Raw genomic sequence first — 22,089 nt, forward strand, 5'->3', positions numbered from 1 at the left:
AGAGACATTCTTAAACATGTAATGCACATCCAAAAGCTGTTGAAGCAGTCTGACAAGTGCTCTGGATTTATTTATCTCCATTGATTAAAAGGAGGCTACCAAAACTGATTGAGATGCAGATGATGACATGTGTATCTAGACTGAGTCAAGTGCCAGATGAGATAAAGCTCAGTCTAAGCACTGTCAATACAATGAAGAAATTCAAGATGTTTGAAATAAAGCTCATGGTAAAATATGTACAAAGTATTGTCTTGCCAACTTGGTCGTACCAATGTTGGTATGAGACTCAACTAATTAAAAAATAAATAAATAAAAATTAAAACAATTAATATCAGTCAAAATCAGTATCTGAAAAGCAAGTTTTAGGAAGTTAGTATTACAAAATTCCATACCGGTGATAAAAGATTTCTCAGGAAAGCACTTGACGTGAGATGTTGCAAGATTTTTGTTGATAAATCAGAACAATGGAATAACAAGCTGAAAGTTGTTTCTGTTTTGTTTTGTTTTTTAAAAAGAAAGAAGGAAAAAAAAAAGCCTTAAAGTGATGGCATGAAGTATAACCATGAATAAGAAACCATCAGTGGTACGTTTCTATTGTTCTAATCCCACAGGCATCGGTTCTTGTTCCTCCATTACTTGACCTTGTACAAAGCAGCCGTGGAGCATAGAGTGCTGTTCACACTCCCAGAAATGAAGTATTTCACTGGAGGCAGCAAGCACCAGTGCTGAAAGAACAAACTAAAACAACCTCCTAAGCGCAGCCAGAGTTGTTAGACATAAAGCAGGGAAATCCTGTGGCAAGCACTGTGTACAAGGGCAGACCAGACAACCACAACAGTCTATCTAAAATCTACAGATTAATGCCTTATATAACAAATTGCCCTGCTGAAACGAGTCGCAAAATCATGTTCTAACATTTTCAGAAGTCTTTATTAGCAGTTACTTCAAGGCACAGATAAGCTCTTAATAAGATTTTCTAAGTGTCTTTCAAGAACCAGGACCCTAAATCTAGTTAAGCCTTTCACGTTTAACACGCTTTCACTTCTGAGACACTTCCTAGTTGCTCTTCTTGGCACGGCGCAATTCCTGAAAGCCTGCTTGTCATTTCAAATTCTAAAAAATCAGAGTACTGTATGCCACAAACAAACCAAATTTTGGAATTTTCTTTCCCAAAACATGATTTCCATAAATCAAGAGAGACTGAAGTACCACATGAAACAACAAACCATTTTGTCCAGTTCATTGGTTGTGAATTAAATGGATAACTCCCATAATTAAGAATACTCTCCTAAGTTACAAATGATTTAGTGAGATGAAAATTCAGAGGTAGGATTCAAAAGTCATCCTTGTCTTCTTCTTGTAGAGTTGAATTAAAAACTTTAATCATATTCAACTAAAATTGTATACAATTCTTAACTGATTGGATTATTTTATTAGCAACTTTCAGCCTATCACTGTAAGGACCACACAGACTTTGCTGTCATCAAGGAACTTCTATAATTAGCTTTTACCTAAATTCTCTGACAGGAAAGCATTATTACCACTATTTACAGATGAAATTGTTCATGTAAAAAGGGATGTTCTTAGTGGCTTATGCTGTGGGCTTTTGGTTTCTGATGCGCCAGCCTAAGTGTTTCATGGAAAAGCAAAGAACTTGTTAAAATATGTATTTTTATTTCAAAAGTGGGATTCAGCACCTGCTGATTGCTGATCATTAGAAGATGATTTTAAAAAGTGTCTTTAAAAAGGATGTTGAAAACCATGTCTTGTTAATGCACTAATACTATAAACAGAGGAACCGTGGCAGTTTTCAAGGGCACCACCTGGAGGTAACAGCTTTATTCAGAACTTGTTAAGAGTATAAGTTATCCTGAATAGCTCTTTCTGCTCATAATAACAGGAAAGTGGGGTGGGCATCCTCCTAAAAGCCCACCAGAGCAGACTGCCTTTTGTCACAGGGCTTGAATTCAGGGCACTGCCTTGCCTCAGCTTCAGTGTGGCTGCAGAAAGAGAAATACAGTGAGCAAGGTCTTGGTCAGCTCAGAGCTTCTAGAAAGCTCTCTTAGAGAGGGGGAAGAGGAGAGGAGGATGGGCCATGTGCTAGAGATTGATCTGTCTGATTTAAAGAAATTAATCATTTATTGAAGGAGGAGAGCTTGATGGTGAGAAAACGCAGCACCAGCTCCATGCCTCTGTGAGGCAACAGAGGTGAGCACCCAGCATTGGGGTGCTCCATGCCTTGGAATCGCACAGGAGATGCTTGCACGTGTGTTCCTTCATCACATCAAACAGACATCCCTCTGTGTAGCAAGCATCCTCCAACTGCAGGTTGTGTGCAATGGCGGAAAGCAGCATCAGGGTGAGAGTGTCGAGGGCCTCCACCTGGCCCTCACAGGCCCAATGGAGGGCAGCACTGCAGCACCTCAGAGCCCTGCCTGTGTAGGCCGCAGCCCCCAAAGGGGGGAAGGCACTAACAAGTGTCTAATTAAAAAATTATGTTGCTTGTTTTTCCCTTCTCTTCTTTTCTTTTTTTCTTTTTTTTTTGCCTCAGAAGATAAGAACAGTTGGAGAAGTCTGTGCTGTGGGGCCTCAGTAGATCTGCTGCCAGGATTTGCTGTTTGAGGCTTTCATCCATCCACTTTTAATCCAAATTAGTAGGAGCTTCAGAAAGGGATTCTGGCAAAGTCACAGCTGGAAAGACTTTCATCATTAATTCTGCCAAGCATATAAAAATACAATTAAAAGAAAGAGAAATGGGGGTGGAGTGTGACAGGCCTTGGCACAAACATGTTTTTGTTTGCTTTTAGGGTAAAAACAGGAAAAAAACACAAACAGATATACTTTAGAAATATTCCATATCTATGCAGTCTTGGTCATCTTTACATAAGGCTAGAAATGCTTTTCTGTGATCACTACGTAATTTAGCTTTTACGGGGTGGACATTTTCCTGCTTTACAAGGGGAAAGGAGGCCAGGAGGTCCCACTTCCCTCACCCTACGGGCATGGGGCCTGTGCGGGTTTTTGGCAGGTCACTCTCTGTAGCAAACAGAAGTAGTTTATCACGTTCAAACTGCAGCTGGTCAGATTGCCCCAGGGAGCACCAGAAATACTGAGGCAGAGCAAATGCATGCAGTACTTGGCAGCTCGTGGTTATTCGCCCACCGCTGTATGAAGCCATCATTCATGCAGACAAAACCCAGCTGCCAAGCACCGACCCAGCCCCTTGCAGTTATGGGACTGAGCATGTTCATCTTGTTGCTGAACTAAGCTGCTTTCCAGCAACCACCACCAGCCAACAGGTGCACAAACACCTCTGCAACAGCTCTTAAGGTAACCTACTGAGACTAAAACATGACATTTTGCAGAAAACACTTTTGACATTAAAAAAAAAAAAATTATTAAGCAGACCAGTCCTTTACCTCATATAATTTTTTTTTCCAGAGAGCATTGTGTGAAGGAGTTAGGTTCATAGAAAAGCATACAAGTACTCTTTGCTATATGCACATTTTGAAGAGAAAAAACTTACCATTAGGAGTTCGTTTACTAGCAAGACAAAAGGTTCTCTCCAAGAGAGAAGTGTGTCCTATGGAACTGCTCATGATTTTAGATATCCTAGACCATGCCACAGTTTCTACTGTAACAAACACTGTGCACCAAACATATCTAATCCCAGGACCTCACAGCTTTGTGCAAACAGCCTCAAAACAAACCTGTAAGCACAGCAATTTATAAAGCATGAACTGCAGCCAAAGAGGCATCATCTGATCCCATCCCACAGCCGCCCAAAAAGCAAGATCACAACTCAGTGGAGAAGACTGCCTCTTGGGAAGCACCTATCCTTCCAATGGAATAGATCCAGCTACTCACCGAATTTTGTCCACATCAATTAAGCTACTTTTCACCTTTATCTAAAAATCACAATATTTCAAATGAACCTTCCCTATTACTTGTTAAAAACTTTCACAGTTAAATTTATTCTGTACTAAAACTTGTGTTTCTCTTAGTGAAAAACGATCAAGTTTTAGTCTTGCTCCAAAATGCAGTCATCGGAGCAATTCCCAGTCTTTGGTGGAAATCTCTGGTATCAGACTCAGGATAAAGCAAAGAGGCTGTGGGCTGTCCAGTCCTGGCACTTAAACATCCATCCTGAGTCATCACTCAGAGACGTCACATCTTTTGGGACAGACTTTTGTAGAAGGAAGTATTATGATTAATTGCTACATAAGTATTTTGCCAACAAAATATCCCCTTGCACAGACAAGATTGTTCAGTTAAGAGTTTTGTATTTCCTTGGAGTTAATTAATAATCCTATAAAGTACAGCAACATGACCAGTTTTATTAGTCCAAAATTTATTAGAATTAATCCATGAAGAACAAGTTTTAAATAACAATTTTATATACCAAATGGCATTTGCTTTGAAATAAAAGTTTGAAAAAATATTTTTTAATACAACTTAGTTTTGGAAAGAATTAATACAGTGATAACAGCATGCTGTTTTCATATCATTAGAAGGTAAAATTATTTATTTTGACCATTTTATTTAATGCCACAGAAATTTTCAGCTGGAATCCCAAGAAATTACTTGCAGTCATTGTTCCTTTGTATAAAGTAATCTCTTCATCCCACATGCATAAACTGAATTAAAAAAAAATACCTGTTGAGGAACTTTAAATAGAATAAAATGTCCCATTCTTAACTACTTGTATGCAAAATACTCCTTGTCAAACCTGATATTCAGGGACCTTCCTGGTCTGCTGTCAGAAATCCGTCATGTATCTAGTGGGCATCCTACTGAGTATAGACACACCTAGAATCGCAACAGTGACAGTGAAGACAGAAAGATCTCCTATCAGTGGATTTTATTTTTTAGCTGCTGACCTCATTTTAAGTGAAATAGAGGCATTTTAAAAGATTTTACTTGGCAAACCTGTCCTGAGGTCCAATATCCTTAGCCTAGCCAGACAGCTTGTCATGTCTCCAGGACCTTGAGTTTGATGAGGTTTTTTGGCTGAAAGAGCTGACATCTCTTTTGAGAGGTATCCTCCACACCCATAGGCTCAATAAAGCTATAACTGATTAGAGACAACATACAGAATAGCAGCAGCAACGATAGAATACTAAAATGAAAACAGTTGTGAGCATGCATACATAAACAGAGAGTTTTAAAGTCCAATAAACAAATAAAAGAACACCAGAGAAATATATTTCAAAGGGCAGCATGGAGGCAGGTGAGATAAATTCTGCCATTTTAAATGATGACTGATACTGACATCAGCAGTATAAACGAACAAGGCTAAAAAAAAAACCACATTTTTTTTTTCCCAAATAGCAGACAAGAAAGAAAGGGATACTGGTGACTTCCTTCTCCTGGTTACTCAAAACTCCATTTTTTTTTTTTTAGGAGCAAGAAAGGAATTTCCAAACTGAAAAGATAGCCTTGTTCAACTCTGGACCCCAGTTTAGACTGTAGACCAAGCTAAACAGCAAAGAAAGAATGCTTTCAAACTTTCTTCTCAGCTTTGATGAAGGAGTGGAAAGAAGAGTCAGAAAAGAGAACCACGGTGGTGACGGGAGCTGAGCCAGCAGCAAACAGCCTCTGCTTCTTGGAGCCTTTTTCAGTCCTCTGTCAGCTAACCCAGAGCTGCTTGCTGTGCAGCAGGGAAACAACAACCACCAAGCATCATCTGCTCCAGTCTTGCCCTCTCCCAGAGGACATTCTTGTGTCTGAAAGACCTGTGGTCGGAGGACAGCACAAAGTCACAAGTCACCTTTCCAGTGACACCCTTCTCGGGCTGGCGGCCCCGAGGCCTGAAGCTGTTCTGGGGATGCTGGAAATAACCATTAACAAAGAGCTCTTAAATCATAGCGATGGAAGGAAAAAGAAGATTCAGAATTATTAAGTTGTTTCCTCCCTATTAAAGCTCTACAGTTAACTGTAGTATCAGAACAACCTGAGAGAAAGCGTACTTGTATCTTCAGTATTTTCAGGCAGGTGAGCCTTGACTAAGAACTCAAAAATAGACTGACTTTTGCCAGCTTCCACATGTATGGATACAAATGACCTGCTTGTATGTCACAACTCTTGAGCTAAAGCACTGCATATTAGGCTAACAGAATAAGAAGAGAGATCAAACAATTAAGGACATCCACCACAGCCCTACTGCCCCATTGAAAAGGCAGAGAGGAAGGAAGGCTCCACAAAGCACAGACCCAACTTCAAGATCTCACATGCCCCTATCCAGTGGGTGGAAGTTGCTGTAGTGTGTAGCGCCAGCATAAAGCCCAATGGAAGTGTTACGGAAACAAGAAGCTTGCTCTACTAGATGAGATCTAGATTCTGATGTCCAATAACAGACACTAGCTTCTTTGCTTGGTTTAAACAGAGGATGGCACCTTCCTCAAGATAGTCAGCAGGCTGGCACATCTGCTTGACTCCACTCAACAGACTGAAGAGAGGAAACAACTGAGTCTCAGCTTTTCTGAGTTGGAATCATAGCTTTAAAGCATCAGAAAGCTCTGCTGAGACCTCCTAAAATGCTCTTTGTGTGCTTTTTTTTTGGTTTTAAGGAAAGGATCAAGAAGCAGCAGAACCAGCACTAGTTGCAGCAGAAGCAGGAAAAATAATTGTTAGAATTTTTATCTCAAAGTCTTCTTTCCATGCAAATTCTCTGATACTGAATGAGAGTTGAACTCATTACATTTTTTTTTTTTTATCTTGGAAGAAATGTTAACTAAGTCTTTTTCTTCGACACTTCTGCTTATTTCAACAAAATTTCTAGGTCCTTATTCTCTATAAGACCCCATCAAACCCTGATCTTCTGTCAAACCTGTTCAAAGCATCACATAAAAGGATTCCGTGAAAATACAGGGAATCATTCCCTTTCTTAACTCAATAAAGTGCTCCCTACAGCAAGAGAGGGCCTCTGCCCGTATGACCTTGCAGCCGTTTTCAGCTCCTCCCTCCATCCAATTCACTGCAGTGCAACAAAGCGCTCCAAAAATAATGTTTATTTTTCAAAACTGGAAAATGGCACAAACCACCCCAAAGGAGAGAATGACAACGGAATGAGTTCAGCGCGGGCTTGTGAACTGACCCTCCCTGCCAGGGACAGGAAACTGGAACTTCATGGAAAGAGACTGAATGGAACCAGATTGAATGAAAGCGCCAGAAACCGCGGCCATCAGTGGCCAAATCCTGTCGAAAGGATAACTCACCCGCTTGTCTGTCCTTCGCTAGAGACAGCACGAGGGCTGCATCCCAGCTCTACAGCTATAAACGCCTCTGCTTTGCATGTCTGCACATACGATTGTCTGCAGTATGCACATTAAACAAGGAGAAATTTAGACATCAGAATTATTTCCAAATGATAGCTTTAATGTTGGGGATCAGCAGAGCTTGAACATCTGATTTCAATTCCAAACTTTTTGATTAGTGTATGTTGATGTAGTACCCCAAATACACTTACAGTTTCTGTTCAAAATGGTATTCTTCAGTAATGATGGAGCTGTTATGTATGAACTGCTAAACAGAGGCCACACCACCACTGCTGAATGGACTAAAAGTTGGACCAAGAAGAGGAGAAATAAACTAAATCATTCTCTTTGAATAGACAGAGCCAGATTTGCCTCTACCTTACATCTTGTATAACCATTTAGATCATGTCTACGTAGGGTAACTTTTAAGAAAATGAAGTTATAAATGCATAATAAATCCATCTACAAAAATTCCTTGCCTACGAAGAACAGAAAGTAATTTTAATTTGTAAAGTACTAAAGACTGAATGTCAAATTGCAATACTAAAATTGAAGTCAGAAGTTACATGAAGACAGCTTTTCAGAAGCGGTAATTTCTTGAAGTTATATTTGAAAGTGATCAATTCAAATTCTGCTTTTGAAAATTCTCTGAGCTTTCATCTCCCTCCAAGTTTAGCCCAGAACAACTATTATTCGGCTGACATTAAGAGTCTCAAAACAAAGTGATTTACAATGTAAACAAAGAAAATAAATCACTGTTTCAGAACTACCTACAACACCACAGATTAGATCCAGAAGGTCAGACAAAGTTGTCATTGAATATTTGAGCTCTCCCTTGCTGCAGCTGAGGACCACAACACACAGAAGAGCAAATCCAGCTAATGAACTCAACCAAATTCATGATGATTTGTACTTGCCCAGGTATGACTGGGTTTTTGGAGAGGCTCTAGATTATTATCTACAAAGACTGTAAAATGACCGCAGTCAGTAGCTTGCAGCAAATTAAGAAGCGAGGCTTTCTCTAGTTGGAGCAAGCAGATACACTCACCAACGCCCTGTTGAAGAATATTTGACCACCAAAATGAGAAGAGCCATTAACATCCTGAATTAATGGGCTTAGTGGTTTTTCAAATGAGGCATTTTCATGATGGACACCGTGTGGATTCAGCAAAGTTTTCCCTTTAACAAATACAGCTTCAATTTCAAAGATTTGATTAGGCTTAATACCATTAGGGAACCATTACTGATTTTATGCTGCTGTTGTTACTGCTTTAACTATCAATTTCTGAACCAAAAATTGCAGACAGTTGGCTTGACCAAGAGTCAAGGTTTAGGAATGCAAGAACAAATCCAAAGTACAGATGAGCTTCAGATGTGGACCGGCTTCACAGGGTTTAACAGGCTCTCCAGAGTTTGTCAGGTCACAGAGGCGCGTGCATGTGCACACATACACACATTTATTTCTTCGTGTGTTTGTGTTTTTTTGTTTGTTTGTTTTAAACACTGCAGTCCTCAGCCAGAGCAGTCTGAGCAGCTATTGCATACAACAACTGAAAATAAAATCTCATGACAAACTTTTCCATTTTACTGTATACCACTTCGGAAAAAAACAAAAAAAACAAAGCAAATGAAACTGATCTTCATAATAAGCAATCCTTGATCACCACCACGTGTTTTTACAATGGCCAGATGTTCACAGTTTAAGAAGCCAAATAACACTACTACTTTTTGCAAATGTTACTGGTGAAAGAACAATAATAATGGTTTTAGTCAATCATCATTAGGACTTGAAAGTACAAATATAAATTAAATAAAACTCAGAAACCTTGTACTATAAAATCTGCTATAAACAAATGTAATTAAAAAGAACTGCTCTCAACCTGTGTTGTGGGCTTCATCTTGCTTTAAAATTAAAAGCAGTATGTATTTTTCTGAAGCATCCAAAGGAACGTTCATATCCAGATGTCCTTACAAAGAAACACAATCTTCATTCTTTCCTCATTTTTTAATATGTTTGTATTATATTTTACTTCTGGTTGTCTTTTTCTTCCTTGGCAATTCTTTTTGTCACACCACTGAAATACTTCTCACGAAAAGAATTGTGTCCCTTGTATGGCATGTATTGACCATCCAACAAGTAAGAATTCTGATCTTGATCCTGTATGGTACCAAAATGTAAGCATTAATTTTTATGGTACTAAGTGCAGCATGCATTTCCACTGTTTTTCCTCCAGACTTTTTCAGATTATTACAAGCAAGAATCAAGTATTTTTTACAATTTAATGGCAACCATTTAAATTGTTAAAGAATTCCAAAAATACGCCGCTGAAGTTTTCTTTGGAATTAACAAGAACATATACATCCTACTACAAACTCTTCAACATTTTATCAGAAATGAGAATACATATGCAGTGGATTCTCATTTGACACCCATCAAATACAAGCTGTAAGCAAATAAATTTTTTGTTTGTTTTGCAGTGTAGCTTTGTTTTTGTTAGTTTGTTTTAAATGTAAATATTCAAATTTTCATTATTCTACTCTGAACACCAAACTGATGCAAGCTGTCAATAACATACATTCAAAGCTTTAACTGTGCTGAATCACTGGAAGTATCTCAGCAGTTATCATCAGAATTCAACCCTTGCATGTTGAAATGGGAGCACAGGTACTATGTCACACAGCGTTTTACAAAGGAAAATACAAAGATTAGTTTTCAGAAAAAATACAACCTAAAGAATTCAATCACTCATTTTGTGGAAAGCAGATAAAAACAGAAAAGGAACACAAAAGATTAAAAGCAGTTCCCACAGATATGAAAGATTTCATTTGTGTGCACTATTCATGTACTTCTGAAAATCAAAGTTGACATAATGAAGCCCTGCACATAAAATCTATTTGACATCCGCCCATAAAGCAGTTTAGAAAACTGACCCATTATATGAGTGACTACATATAAAAGTTTAGTTCAACACATGCTGTGGCTTTATACAATTAAGATACTTACCAATTTGTGTTAACAGTACTCTGACATAAATAATACGTCAACCTTTTTATCTGAGCGCTAAAAGCTGATGCCAAATTTAAAAACAGTTTAACATTTACGGTTTACAGTGTACCACACTCAGTAGCAGGATGGGACTGATATGAACAGCCTCACAAGTACAACTGAACCGTGCCAAGAGAAGATAAAAACAAGCAAAACAACAGAACTAAACTTCTACTAAATGTTTCTTTCTAATTCACCCTCACAGCTTACGTAAACTTTTTAAAGCTATGCAGTAATATATAGATCAGTTCATTATTTTAGTATACAGTTCAGGGTTATTCATTCATATTCAAAATTAAAGTTACTCTGGTATGCTTTAGCATAAGTACTAGTAACATGGAAGTAGATTTAATTCAGTATTTTTGTATGTTATCAAGCTATTACAACACTAGATGAACTAAGTTCTAGTGGACATCCCCCCCTTCAGCGATTCTGTAGCTCTTTTAGGCTTTCAGCTAGCAAGATGAACACCACATCCTGCTTTGTCCATCCTAACACACATTCTAAAGGAGCGAGACACAGATTTTTCAACATAGCAAGATGTATGTGTGCATGTGCAAGTGCCCTCTTCTGGACACAGTGAGTAATTCCTATGAAGCAGTTTTCATCTGCTATCCTAGCAGATATCCATTAGCATGCCACAGGTTTATATGAACTTGCTGAAAATTAAGTGCCACGTGCATACCTAACATGTAAAGCACATACACCATGAGCAGCCAGTTTAATCTTTTTAAATATTGTGATGTTGGAAAATAGCAGGAGAAAATGATCTCAGTAAGCCCACTGCAGACACAGTACTAATTGTGTGTAACCTGTGAGAGGTGAGACAGGCAGCTCTAAGACCATTCTCAGGGTCATAATCAAAACCTCTTAACATGTCCATGGGAAATATATACATATTATAGGGAGAAATATATACATATTATAGGGAGACAGGAAACAAGGAGGACTTACTTAAGTCACTTTCCTCTCACAGTCTGCCTGTGCCTACCCTTCTAGCTCCCCTAGGCTGTACCACTCTAAGGAAAAGTAAACTTGTTCTTCCATTGAATTTGCAGGTCAGTAAATCCATCCTTCACCTAAGCAGGTAATGTATTCTTATACCTTTGGGAAGTGTTTTAGTGATGATTCTACTTAATTCACTTGTTTTTAGAAATGGGTGAGATATCTGACCCTGAAGGATAAAATACAGTTGACACCTATATCATTAACATAAAAATTAATCCTATAACCTCTATAAGGTCACACATCTGTACACCATTCATCTTGATTCCTTAAGTAACAAAATGCTGATTCAGGTTGAAGGGAGGAAGGAAGAAAGGAACTACCTCCCTCTAACACCAAGCTGGTTAGGGCAAAGGGAGGATATGGGATCATAGAATCATAGAATTAGCTAGGTTGGAGAAGACCTACAAGATCATCCAGTCCAACCATCCACCTACCACCAATAACCTCACTAAACCATGTCTCTCAACGCTATATCTAAACGTTTCTTGAACACCTCCAGGGACGGTGACTCAACCACCTCCCTGGGCAGCCCATTCTAGCACCTGACCACTTGTTCAGAAGAGTAGTGTTTCCTAATGTCCAGCCTAAATCTCCCCTGGCGCAACTTGAGGCCATTCCCTCTCGTCCTGTCCCTAGTTACAAGAGAGAAGAGGCCGACCCCCAGCTCGCTACAACCTCCTTTCAGGTAGTTATAGAGAGCGATAAGGTCTTCCCTGAGCCTCCTCTTCTCCAGACTGAACAATCCCAGCTCCCTCAGCCACTCCTCATAAGGCCTGTGCTCCAGACCCCTCACCAGCTTCGCTGCCCTTCTCTGGACACGCTCCAGGGCCTCAATGTCTTTCTTGCAGTGAGGGGCCCAAAACTGGACACAGTACTCGAGGTGGGGCCTCACCAGGACTGAGTACAGAGGGACAATGACTTCCCTACTCCTACTGGCCACACTGTTCCTGATACAAGCCAGGATGCCATTGGCCTTCTTGGCCACCTGGGCACACTGCTGGCTCATGCTCAGCCAAGCACTGACCAATACCCCCAGGTCCGTTTCCTCCACACACCCTTCCAGCCACTCTGCCCCAAGCCTGTAGCGTTGCCTGGGGTTGTTGCGGCCAAAGTGCAGGATCCAGCACTTGGTCTTGTAGATGTAAGGGAAGAAGATGTAAGGGATGTAAGGGAAGAAACATCAAGTTAAACAGAACTGTAATAAAAGCATCTGCATTCATCAGATGGACGAAAGTCTGGCACTTCACACCACAGAAGAATCATTTTTGTAAATCCAAGCCTCATCAAAAGCTATGCAGATCACTGCCTGCTGGATGAGAGATCTGCAATCAGGCACTGATTTCTTTGGATAGCTTACAAACAAAGCTCCTGGCCCACATCATCATAATTCCAGCTTAGGAGTTACCATTCTCTACCTCTTCCCTATGCAGGCATGACTGTCCGATAAAAATGTTAATGGCTTTGAAGAACAGATTGGGAATGGCTTCTTAAAAAAAGGAAAAGAAAATATGAAACACTAAATTTATCCGGAGATGACACTCACTATTGACATTTACTTAACAAAATAGTTTTATAAGGAATATGAGAACTGATCAAAGTAAAAGGAATTCTTGAATTTCAGAGACAAATGATTTCCGAACAAATTCTACACAGGAAGCTGAATGGGTACAATCTGAGCACTAGGAATAGACTGCATTTAACTTTACAGGGATAAGACCACACCAAAAATCATCTTCATGAAACTATTCTGACTATTTGGTTTGGAATTTGCCTAAGCATCAAGCACCAGCTCATTTCAGTGAGGAAACCAGTCAAATATCCTCAGTTGACCTCCATTTTGAGCAGCATAAAGAGGCAGAACACGCAATCTGAATTTCTCACAGGAATGTTTTGCAGTAAGAGAAGACAACTTTTGGATGGTGGACAGGACACAGTAATGAATGGATCAAATCATACAAACTGTTTCAGTTACTGACCATGCTTTCCCTTAAGTGCATTAAGTGTCCGGTCCAGTTATTATTATTATACGTGTTTGAATTAAGAGAATGGAGTTGAACCAGTGTTTTAATGTAGGCAGTCCTTCTCCTACTCTTAACATGACTCACTGGAAGAACCAGGAGTGATACTTATAAAGCTGCACGTAGAGATGACTAGCTTTTGTTTCCTTTTGAAATAAGTGTACATAGTTTTCAAGGCATAAAGTTTATAGTTGGTTATTTGGCGCAGAATACTGAGACTTCCCAAGAAAATATTTCCTTAGGCCATGTGCTGAGACTGATCAGCAATGATCAGCCCACTTGCCAATAAGCCAACCCCTTCCCTGCATACTGGTCCTACCATGAAGACAAAGACTTCTTCCTTTATTTGTAGAAGTCAAAACTAAAAATGTTCATTAACCACAGGCTGTTTTTTTTTTTTTTAAATCATCCTTAGCTCCTTACGTTGAATAATTTAAGTTTTCAAAACAGCGAACTAATTGTAAACAGCAGTTATCACACAAAACTTCTGCTCTGAAACATTTTACGATGAATTCTATGACAACTGAAAGCCAACAAAGCTCTTGTCAAAGTGGATGCTACCAAACTGCTTTTATCTAATTTGAGTTTTCAGCTTAACACTTGACTGTTCTAAAGACAACACTAAAAAGGTGTCATGCCTCTGATAAATAATGGAAGTGATGGAAGAAAGAGGAGGGAGCTTAAAGATAACAGGAAAGTTTTGTTTTTCTTTAAGTCTTGGTAGATATTATGTGTAAGTTTACAGGCTTTTATGAATCTGGCATGCCTCAGTTAAGCCTTAGGGTAATTACTCACATTCAGTTCGTGTTTAATAGATCTTCCTAGCCTTATCACAGCTTCCTACCACTCTACACCTGGTGCTGAACAGTAGCTATAGAAACCACTTGTACTAAAGTTATACAGCTATAAACAGCAATAAGCACTTTCCAGATCAGGAACAACAGGGTGACATCCAGGAATAAACACCGCTAAATGCAGTAGGAAAAATTCTACACCAGTAAAAACTCTGGAGTGACCATGTGACATGGAAATGCTGGACCCATTCAGCACTGTGGATTTGTAGACTCAGTACTCCAGAGCCTCTCTGTGGGCAGTCTTATACTCAGAGTTCAACCTTCAATCAAGTTTTCTGTTTCATCTCTCCCTATAATTTCTAGGTGTCTCTCTTAACCCTTGTTAATTACAGAGCTCTCTTTCAGTATTTATTTTTTTCTGAGAAGTCCTAATGAGAAACTTTAGAACTAGGCAGCATTTATCAGCCAAATAGTTAGTCTATTTCTTTAAGACAACCAAACAAGGAATGAAACAAGTACAAGGAATTCTGCAGTGGTTCAAACAAGCATTATTGGAAAATGCAGAAGAAAAAGTTAGACCCACTGTTGTAAAGAAAGGGAGCACCTTAGTTAAATGCCATTACTAAGTTCATCCCTTCTGAGACAGCTGATCACTAGATACAGATTCCAAAGAACCTTTGTGATATTAATGCTGAAAGCTGTTATACTCCAACTTTGCTACTGATAAACCTACCTATCAGACACTGAAACTAAAATAAATAAATACTTGATAGCACAGACTGAGACCTTCCAGATTTACATTAAAAGGTTCTTGAAAAATAAACCAGCACAGTGGAAAACACTTTCACTTGATTCAGTCTAGAAGAACTGGTTAAACCCTCTCTGGCCTAAAGCAGAAGAATGGACTCCTACTTGATTACAGTCAAAAAACATTACACCACTAATCTACTCAGCCAACAGCTTCTCAGCCTCACATTATCACTGTATTTCAGTTTCTTACATATGACTGCTTTTAATCTCGGAGAGTGGAACTTTTGTTTTTACTTTCAAAAATTCCTCTTTCCATAGTTCAGTGATGTTAGACTCACACAGTCCTGCCCGCTTAAATAAAACTTTCTAGTTGATATTTAAGTTACAAGTGTTAACAATGGAATTGAATTTGCTGTGAAATTTGCATGTCACTGCTGGTGACAGACACTGGGGAAACTGAAGGACTGCATAATGACACTACATCATTTATAAAACCTTAGTCACTTGTGAGCATTACACTAAGCTGAACTGAATGAAATATATGAGTTTCTGTTACAAATCAGTTTAGTAAAGAAAACAGCAACTTTCTGGAGATGTAAATGCCTGCATATTCATAAGAAGTCAGGAAAACTGGAGACAAAGCTCCAAGTCATGGATTTTATGATCCTATCTGGTGAGTCAGAAGTATCCAACTCAAAAGGTTTTTTGAGATGTAAAGACACAAAAATATATATCCTGGAGAGCCATGGGAATATGAATCATGTCAGGTAAGGGAAAATGGGGTGGGGCGACTTTGGAAGGTAGATGCCAAACACCAAGATCCTTAACCAAGTAGGCACTGGCTAAAGAGTCAGTATGTACCCTGTTATTTGTACAAGTTCTCCATTATCAGAAACAGTGCATGAGGTTTAGTATCTTTAAGCTATATAAAAGACATCTGGAGTCCGCAGCAAAAGCACTGCACAGTTTTATCTAGGCAGTAAGTCTGCCAAGTAGTATCAGGTGCTCAAAGCTAAGTGTTTGCAGGCGTGAACATGTCAAAGCACGTACCGAAGAATACGTGATGCACAAAACAAGAATAACAAATGATGACAGTCTATTGGCAGGTGAACATATTCTTTAAATCAGAACATCCTATCCTACAGCACTGGCAGCCACATACCTGCTGCTATGTAATAAAACTTCTGCAGAATACCTCCATGGAAATCCTGAGACGTACATGTCAAAAATTTTTGTAATTTACTTTCATGGTTTGCTACTGAAAGTTGGCAACTTGGGCTCTGAACTCCACATACAGCGTTTTACAAAAAGTCAGGTGTTGCTTGAAAATATCAGTCATCATTAGCATTACGAATGCAGTACTGAAATCCTGCTGTGTTATTAGTGAGAGCACCATGCAAACACAGCAGTCTTCTCTATCTCCTGTCATTTTATACAGCTCTTCCAGCAGAAAAGGAATGCTCACCTTCTGTGTGTGTTTTCATTAACAATTTGCTTCCCCTTGCTGTAGCATCTTTTTAAGAGTATTAGCAGGTGAGAGAAGCAGCAACAACAGAACAGAGACTTGAACGCAATGTTTGCTAGTCTCCACGTCTCCGGAAAGGAAGTTGGTCTGTCCTCCTCCACAGTAAATTTAAACAAAAACTCTTTGCTTCATTGTACTTATGTTATAGGAGCATTATTATTTCCAAAAGCTATATTCCTCCTAGTCCCTTGCAGCTTTAAAGATCAAAAGTACCACTCTAAAAATGAAGTAACAGCTGAATATGGTTTACTTGTACTGTCAGATCCACAAAGTATTTGGCATTTAAAATTTACTTGGGCACCAAATTACTCTTCAGAAACAATGGGAATTTAGGCATCTAAACATCTCCATGGATCTGATTCACAGAGTATAGTTTTCCAAGAAAAGCATAAGTCATTTCCGTAAGCAGGCATAGTTTCAAAGATCACTTTCAAACAGTTAAGGGATTTGCTGAGGACTAAAAGTTTATCAGAAGATGAGGAGAAAAAGCAAAATAGCAAAACCAGAACAGTCCATTAAATCACTACCCAATTTACTTTGAAGAAATGCGTGGCAATTTTACGAAAGCTCCGTCACCATAAAAGACTCAAGTGTGAGACAACTGTGTGAAGATCAAATGCTGCACAGCGCAAACCTTTCATGAGTGCAGCAGCTACCATTTTACACAATATAATCAAGAACTTAAGCTTACCTTGAATTCCTTCACCTTTTCCATGGTTATCAGGCGCCTTGATGTGTGGCTGGAAAGCATCTGCTCACAGTTGCTAATAAGTTTCAGGCACGGGTGGCGGGGAATGATCTCTTCTGTATATCTGGAAGAAATAAACGTTCAGAGTTGTAAGCTCGTGAACTGGAACACTTGCATCTGAAACAAAATTCACACAGATTTTTCACAAAACGGATTACAATAGAAAGTTGTCATACACTTTTAATTAAGTGATCAGAAGTTCAGGTATTGTTGCTGAGTTTATCCATCATATATTCCAATCTTTTTTTTTTCCACATTAAACATATAGAATAAGTGAAAATATTACTGTAAAGGGGTCCCACCCACATTTTATTCACCTATTTATGCTATGCTAATGTATGCATGCATGCATGCCTGCCTGTATCATTTCAAGTGGAAAACATCTCAGCCAATCAGGACTAATAACTTCTCCAATCAGAAGCTGTGATCTACAAAAAATAAAGAAAATTCACAGCCAACACATATTAAGCTACAGCAAGACACAACACTAGCTTCCTACAAGGAGACCACTGTACTCAAATTCCAAATCGTACTAAACCAGCTCCTGTGAGAGTGACATTCCTGAGTTCAGAAGTTGGTGTGGCAAATTTATCATACAGTAATTGCTTTGACAAATGACGGAAGATTTTTCTAAACAGAAAACAAAAATCAATTATCTTTTAACATCAGATGCTAGTAACACGGCTTGCAGTTAAGACCTTCCTCCAGATCAAGCAGTTACCGTGTTTAAAATGCCTTCCATCCCAGAAGCATACTATTTTCCCTTGGAAATAGGAAATTTTCCTCTGTTTCTCCAAATGCTGAAGGAGGAATTTAAAATTTCATCTAATAGTAGAGTATTAACCTAGCTAATAAGATAAATGAGATCAGATATTGTTTCTTTGTATCACAGTATAAATCAGCCATTTAGGCTTCATTTTTGTAAGAAGTTTTCCCCTAGTAGTTTCTACACCACAATGCAGTACATGTTATATGCTATTGTCAGTGACTATGATTTCATATAAAATGCTTGCTCTCATGATACCCCTGTGATTGGGATTCAACAGAAATCGGACATTAAAAACAAAAAAAAAACCCTACATTTTCACACAAATCACTGGAACTTAAAAGACAGAGTAGAGGAACTTTGTATTTTTCCTGTAAATAAGTGAATTTTCTGCACTTTACAAAGTAGATTTGCTGTTCTAGGAGAAAGAGGAGTCAAATCCAATACAACTGAAAATAGCTTGCCATGTATGTATGGCACAGGCTTGTGACAGTTGGCATGTCACTAAATGATGGACCTGCAAAGCTATTTAGACACATAAACTAGAGATGCACTCAGGAGACCAGGCTGAAAAACGTAAGAAGCAGTACAAAAATCAAATTCCACTCATCCAGACCTATAAACAAGACAGGGAGGTGATGCAAACTTTTCTAGGCCATAGTTTTGAGTTCACTAACAGTAGCCAGAAGAAGAAAAGAAACTCATTTGAAAACCATGCTCACCCAGGATTTGGTAGAATAAGTTTCATACAATCTCTGGTTTCACTACTATTCAACACTGATTTCAGAGGCTCAGTTGTTCATGCAGTATTTGCAAGAAAAAAATAAAGTCATCCTTCACAAAACCCTGCCACAAAGTTTTCAGTTTAGAGAATAAAAATACTAGCTCTGAAGCATTAGTAGCCTTTCAACTTCACAAAGCAAAGAACCCATAAAAGGATCCCTCTAGGTACTGAGTGAAGCCTTGATATATATTAAAGATAACAGTGAGCCATTAAACAAGTAAAACAATTCCTGTAAATACATAAAAAACAAATGCTACTGCATCTCTGCATTATTCCAGAACTTCCAGACAGACAAAACAGCCTTTCAGCCCTTTCTTGCGTCTGAAATCAAGTTACAAATTCTGCTACGGGAAGTAAGAATATGTTTTTGACAAGGGAGAATTAAATGAATTCTCAACTGTTTTGTTTTTTGTTTTTACTCCTCAAGACTTTTGGTGCATGCAGTACACCAAGCTGCCTCTCACTCTCAGTAAAGTAGGCACTCTGCCACAATGTCCCTGAAGTTTCTCTTCTTAAGCATATAAAAGCCTGACTGTAAAGGAATTAAAGGAATTCAGACTCAACAATGATTTCAGTGTCAGAATGAAAGAGTAAACTTTGGACTGAGATGCTATCTTGCAGAATGAGAGATCATTATCACTTTGTTAAAAATTCTTGTCTGTTAGCAATAATGCATATACACATATATCTTTCTGCAATCTTAGGTAAAATTCAGAACATTATCTGAGAAATGCAGCAGCAGTGCTTTTAACAGACATCAATTTTAACCTAGTTCTCCTTTTAATTTAAGGTAATACACAAGGATCTCAAATAACACAGACACCTGATGGCAGGTGTTGCCTGGGCATATTTGATAGCACAACACATCAGTAGCCAGGCTCTTATTTTTCCTCTACATACATAACATTTTCTCTCATGTTCCTCATCATAGCTGAAAATAAAGCAACCATAGAAATATTCTGTGCTAATACAGCGACTCACATATTTCAAACTTCAGTGCGTAAGTTAATAATACTACATACAAATTTACTTTCAAGAGGCAATCCAACTAGAGCTTGAGAGAGCTGACCTCCCCAAAACAGCAACAAAAGTAGAATGAGAATGGGTAGCTGATGGTCCTCCTGCTGTGTGGAGGAAGCATGCTCTTACTAACGTTCAATGAGTAGACAAAAAGCTCAGTTATCTTGACAAACAGAACAGTTATAATACTGTTAATGGTTTTCCTTGTTTTGCCAGTGAACAGTCTTATATGAAAGGCCTGGAACATCTCCCATATGAGGAAAGGGCGACAGACCTGGAACTCTTCAGTCTGAAGAAGAGAAAGCTGAGAGGGGATTTTGTAACTGCTTATAAATATCTAAATGAGGGGCATAGATGGGGGCGGACTCTTTTCAGTAGCGTGCAGCAATAGAGTAAGGGGCAGCAAGAGAACAAGGGGCAACAAGCAGAAACTGGAACACAAGAAGTTCCATACAAGCATGCAGAATAACTTCTTTACTGTCAGCATGACAGAGCACTGGAACAGGCTGCCCAGAGAGGTTGCAGAGTCTCCTTCTCCAGAGATCTTAAAGACTCGTCAGAATGCCTGCCTGTGTGAGCTGCTGAAGGGAACCCACTTCAGCAGTGGGTTGAATTTGATGATTTCTAGAGGTCTGTTCCAACCCCTAAAATTCTGTGATTCTCCGTGAAGAAAAAGTATGAAAAAACCTACAATAACAATTATATCATTTGAAACAACAACCCACATATGAGCTACTAAGACCTTTGTTACTGAAGAGTGTGCAGACATCTCATGTAACAAATTGTCTCCTTTCAATTTCCTAATTTTCTAAAAGAGCATGTGATAATTGTATGTAGGACTGTCACGAGGTTTGTGCGTGGTGAAATCAGGGACTGCAATTAATTCATTTATCAGCATAGCTTGGCTGTACATAGAAATACATGACATTGTAGAAGCTACCTTCAGAGCACATCTATATCTGAGAGATACTCACAAACAGCTACCAGACACTGACTCCCTCCCTTACTATAAAACAGTTTCAAGGAAAAATAAATAACAGCAAAACTTGTTCAAGAGATAAACTAAGCTATGCAAACAGACATCTCTTCTCTTAAACTCAGTCATTATCCCAGGCTGGACTACTGAGCAGACAGTGTCCCACAGTCTCTGCTGGCCTCTCTCGTCCTTAGCAGTGCTGCTTCTCTACACTTCTTGCCTCTCACTGCCATCTCTTGTCAGCTGACTTTTGGTTTCTGAGAAGGAAGCCAAATTAGTAGTGCCAAACTGCAAACAGCCAAGAATGTTCTCTGACAAGACTTTGTCATGCACCTCCATCAACTACTCTAATAGAAATACATATTAATAAGTGCCTTTCTACTACTGTCTTAGGAATTTATCTGCACCTCTAAAGTCTCATTTTCTAAGCTTAAATCTCAATGCATTGGACATGCACTTACAAGGAGACGTGATGGCTTTTTCTTCTTGGTTGCAGGCAGGAATTATCGCCATTCAAAAATTTTATTTCGAAATCTGCTTTCCCGCATACAAAGTTTTAACCATATGAAGTATGAGCAATACTTTTCAGTGCTAGCACTATGAAGGTTTCAGCTGTTCTGTGCCCAAATATTCATGGTCAGGATTCACCATCTACTCTGACATAGTACATACCAGAAATCAAGCATACATACTCAGGCCTGTATATCGGCAGCCAGTAAACTAATCTTCCTCCCATCACCAGATATTCTGCTGCGAACTTCAATAGGTCAAAAAAGATGTCACTCAGATGATAGCTGGATGAAATGATGATGTGATTTTCTGCGCTAAACAAAAAATTGCAAGTGTAAGCAAAAAAGCACAAGTAAAATTCATATTTCTAAATTTAAAAAGAAATTATAATAGCACTATTTGAAACTTACAAAAACTACCTAGGCCAATTCAGATATGCAGCTTCTACTATAAGACTTGCCAAATTCCCCTACTGGGACTTTAGACTATCATCTACCCCTGAAAGTGAAAGAATCACAAGTATGTTGGAAAAAGTTATTTTGCACAGCATTTTTCCTAAGACCAATTTAGAGTAAAAGGCAGAAGACAAGGAAGGCTACGCGTGTGCAGAATCCACATGCTATCCATGAAGAGAAAAGGAGCAGTGGAAAACGAAGAGCTATGGTTGAGCTAAAATAGAGGCATTTCATTTTAAACTGATTCTGCAGCTTGCAGGGATTGGAGAGAACTTTTCAAGGATATGATGGTAGGTAACCAAGGATTTTCAAGGATATGATGGTAACTTTTCAAGGCAATGATGGTTTGCTGAGGTGAGATACAGGATGTAAAATCTGGACGAGTGCAAGTTATAAGCAGGTAGAACAAAACCAAGAGGATTTCAGACATATT

At 38.8% G+C, this 22,089-nt stretch overlaps 1 protein-coding gene across 6 annotated transcripts in view; it reads right to left on the bottom strand.

Annotated features, from left to right (window-relative positions):
• Positions 1–22,089, bottom strand: part of TRMT11 (tRNA methyltransferase 11 homolog) — a 139,992-nt gene that overhangs the window by 103,074 nt on the left and 14,829 nt on the right. For 2 of the 6 annotated variants that reach the window (XR_002437549.1, XM_021393072.1), the window contains exons 11-12: positions 21,384–21,515; positions 17,089–17,209 (exon numbers count right to left, since the gene is read on the bottom strand). Coding sequence is in view for 2 of the 6 variants with exons in the window: in XM_021393072.1 (XP_021248747.1) it covers positions 17,089–17,209; positions 21,384–21,515 (253 nt within the window). In the remaining 4 variants the exon portion in view is untranslated. Of the gene's footprint in view, positions 1–4,334; positions 9,415–17,088; positions 17,210–21,363; positions 21,516–22,089 lie in introns of those variants that run through there. The other 4 variants (XR_002437552.1, XR_002437551.1, XM_021393071.1 and 1 more) reach the window with 3 other exon arrangements.

The sequence above is a fragment of the Numida meleagris genome, chromosome 3, assembly GCF_002078875.1.
Source record: "Numida meleagris isolate 19003 breed g44 Domestic line chromosome 3, NumMel1.0, whole genome shotgun sequence".
Taxonomy (NCBI): Eukaryota; Metazoa; Chordata; class Aves; order Galliformes; family Numididae; genus Numida; species Numida meleagris.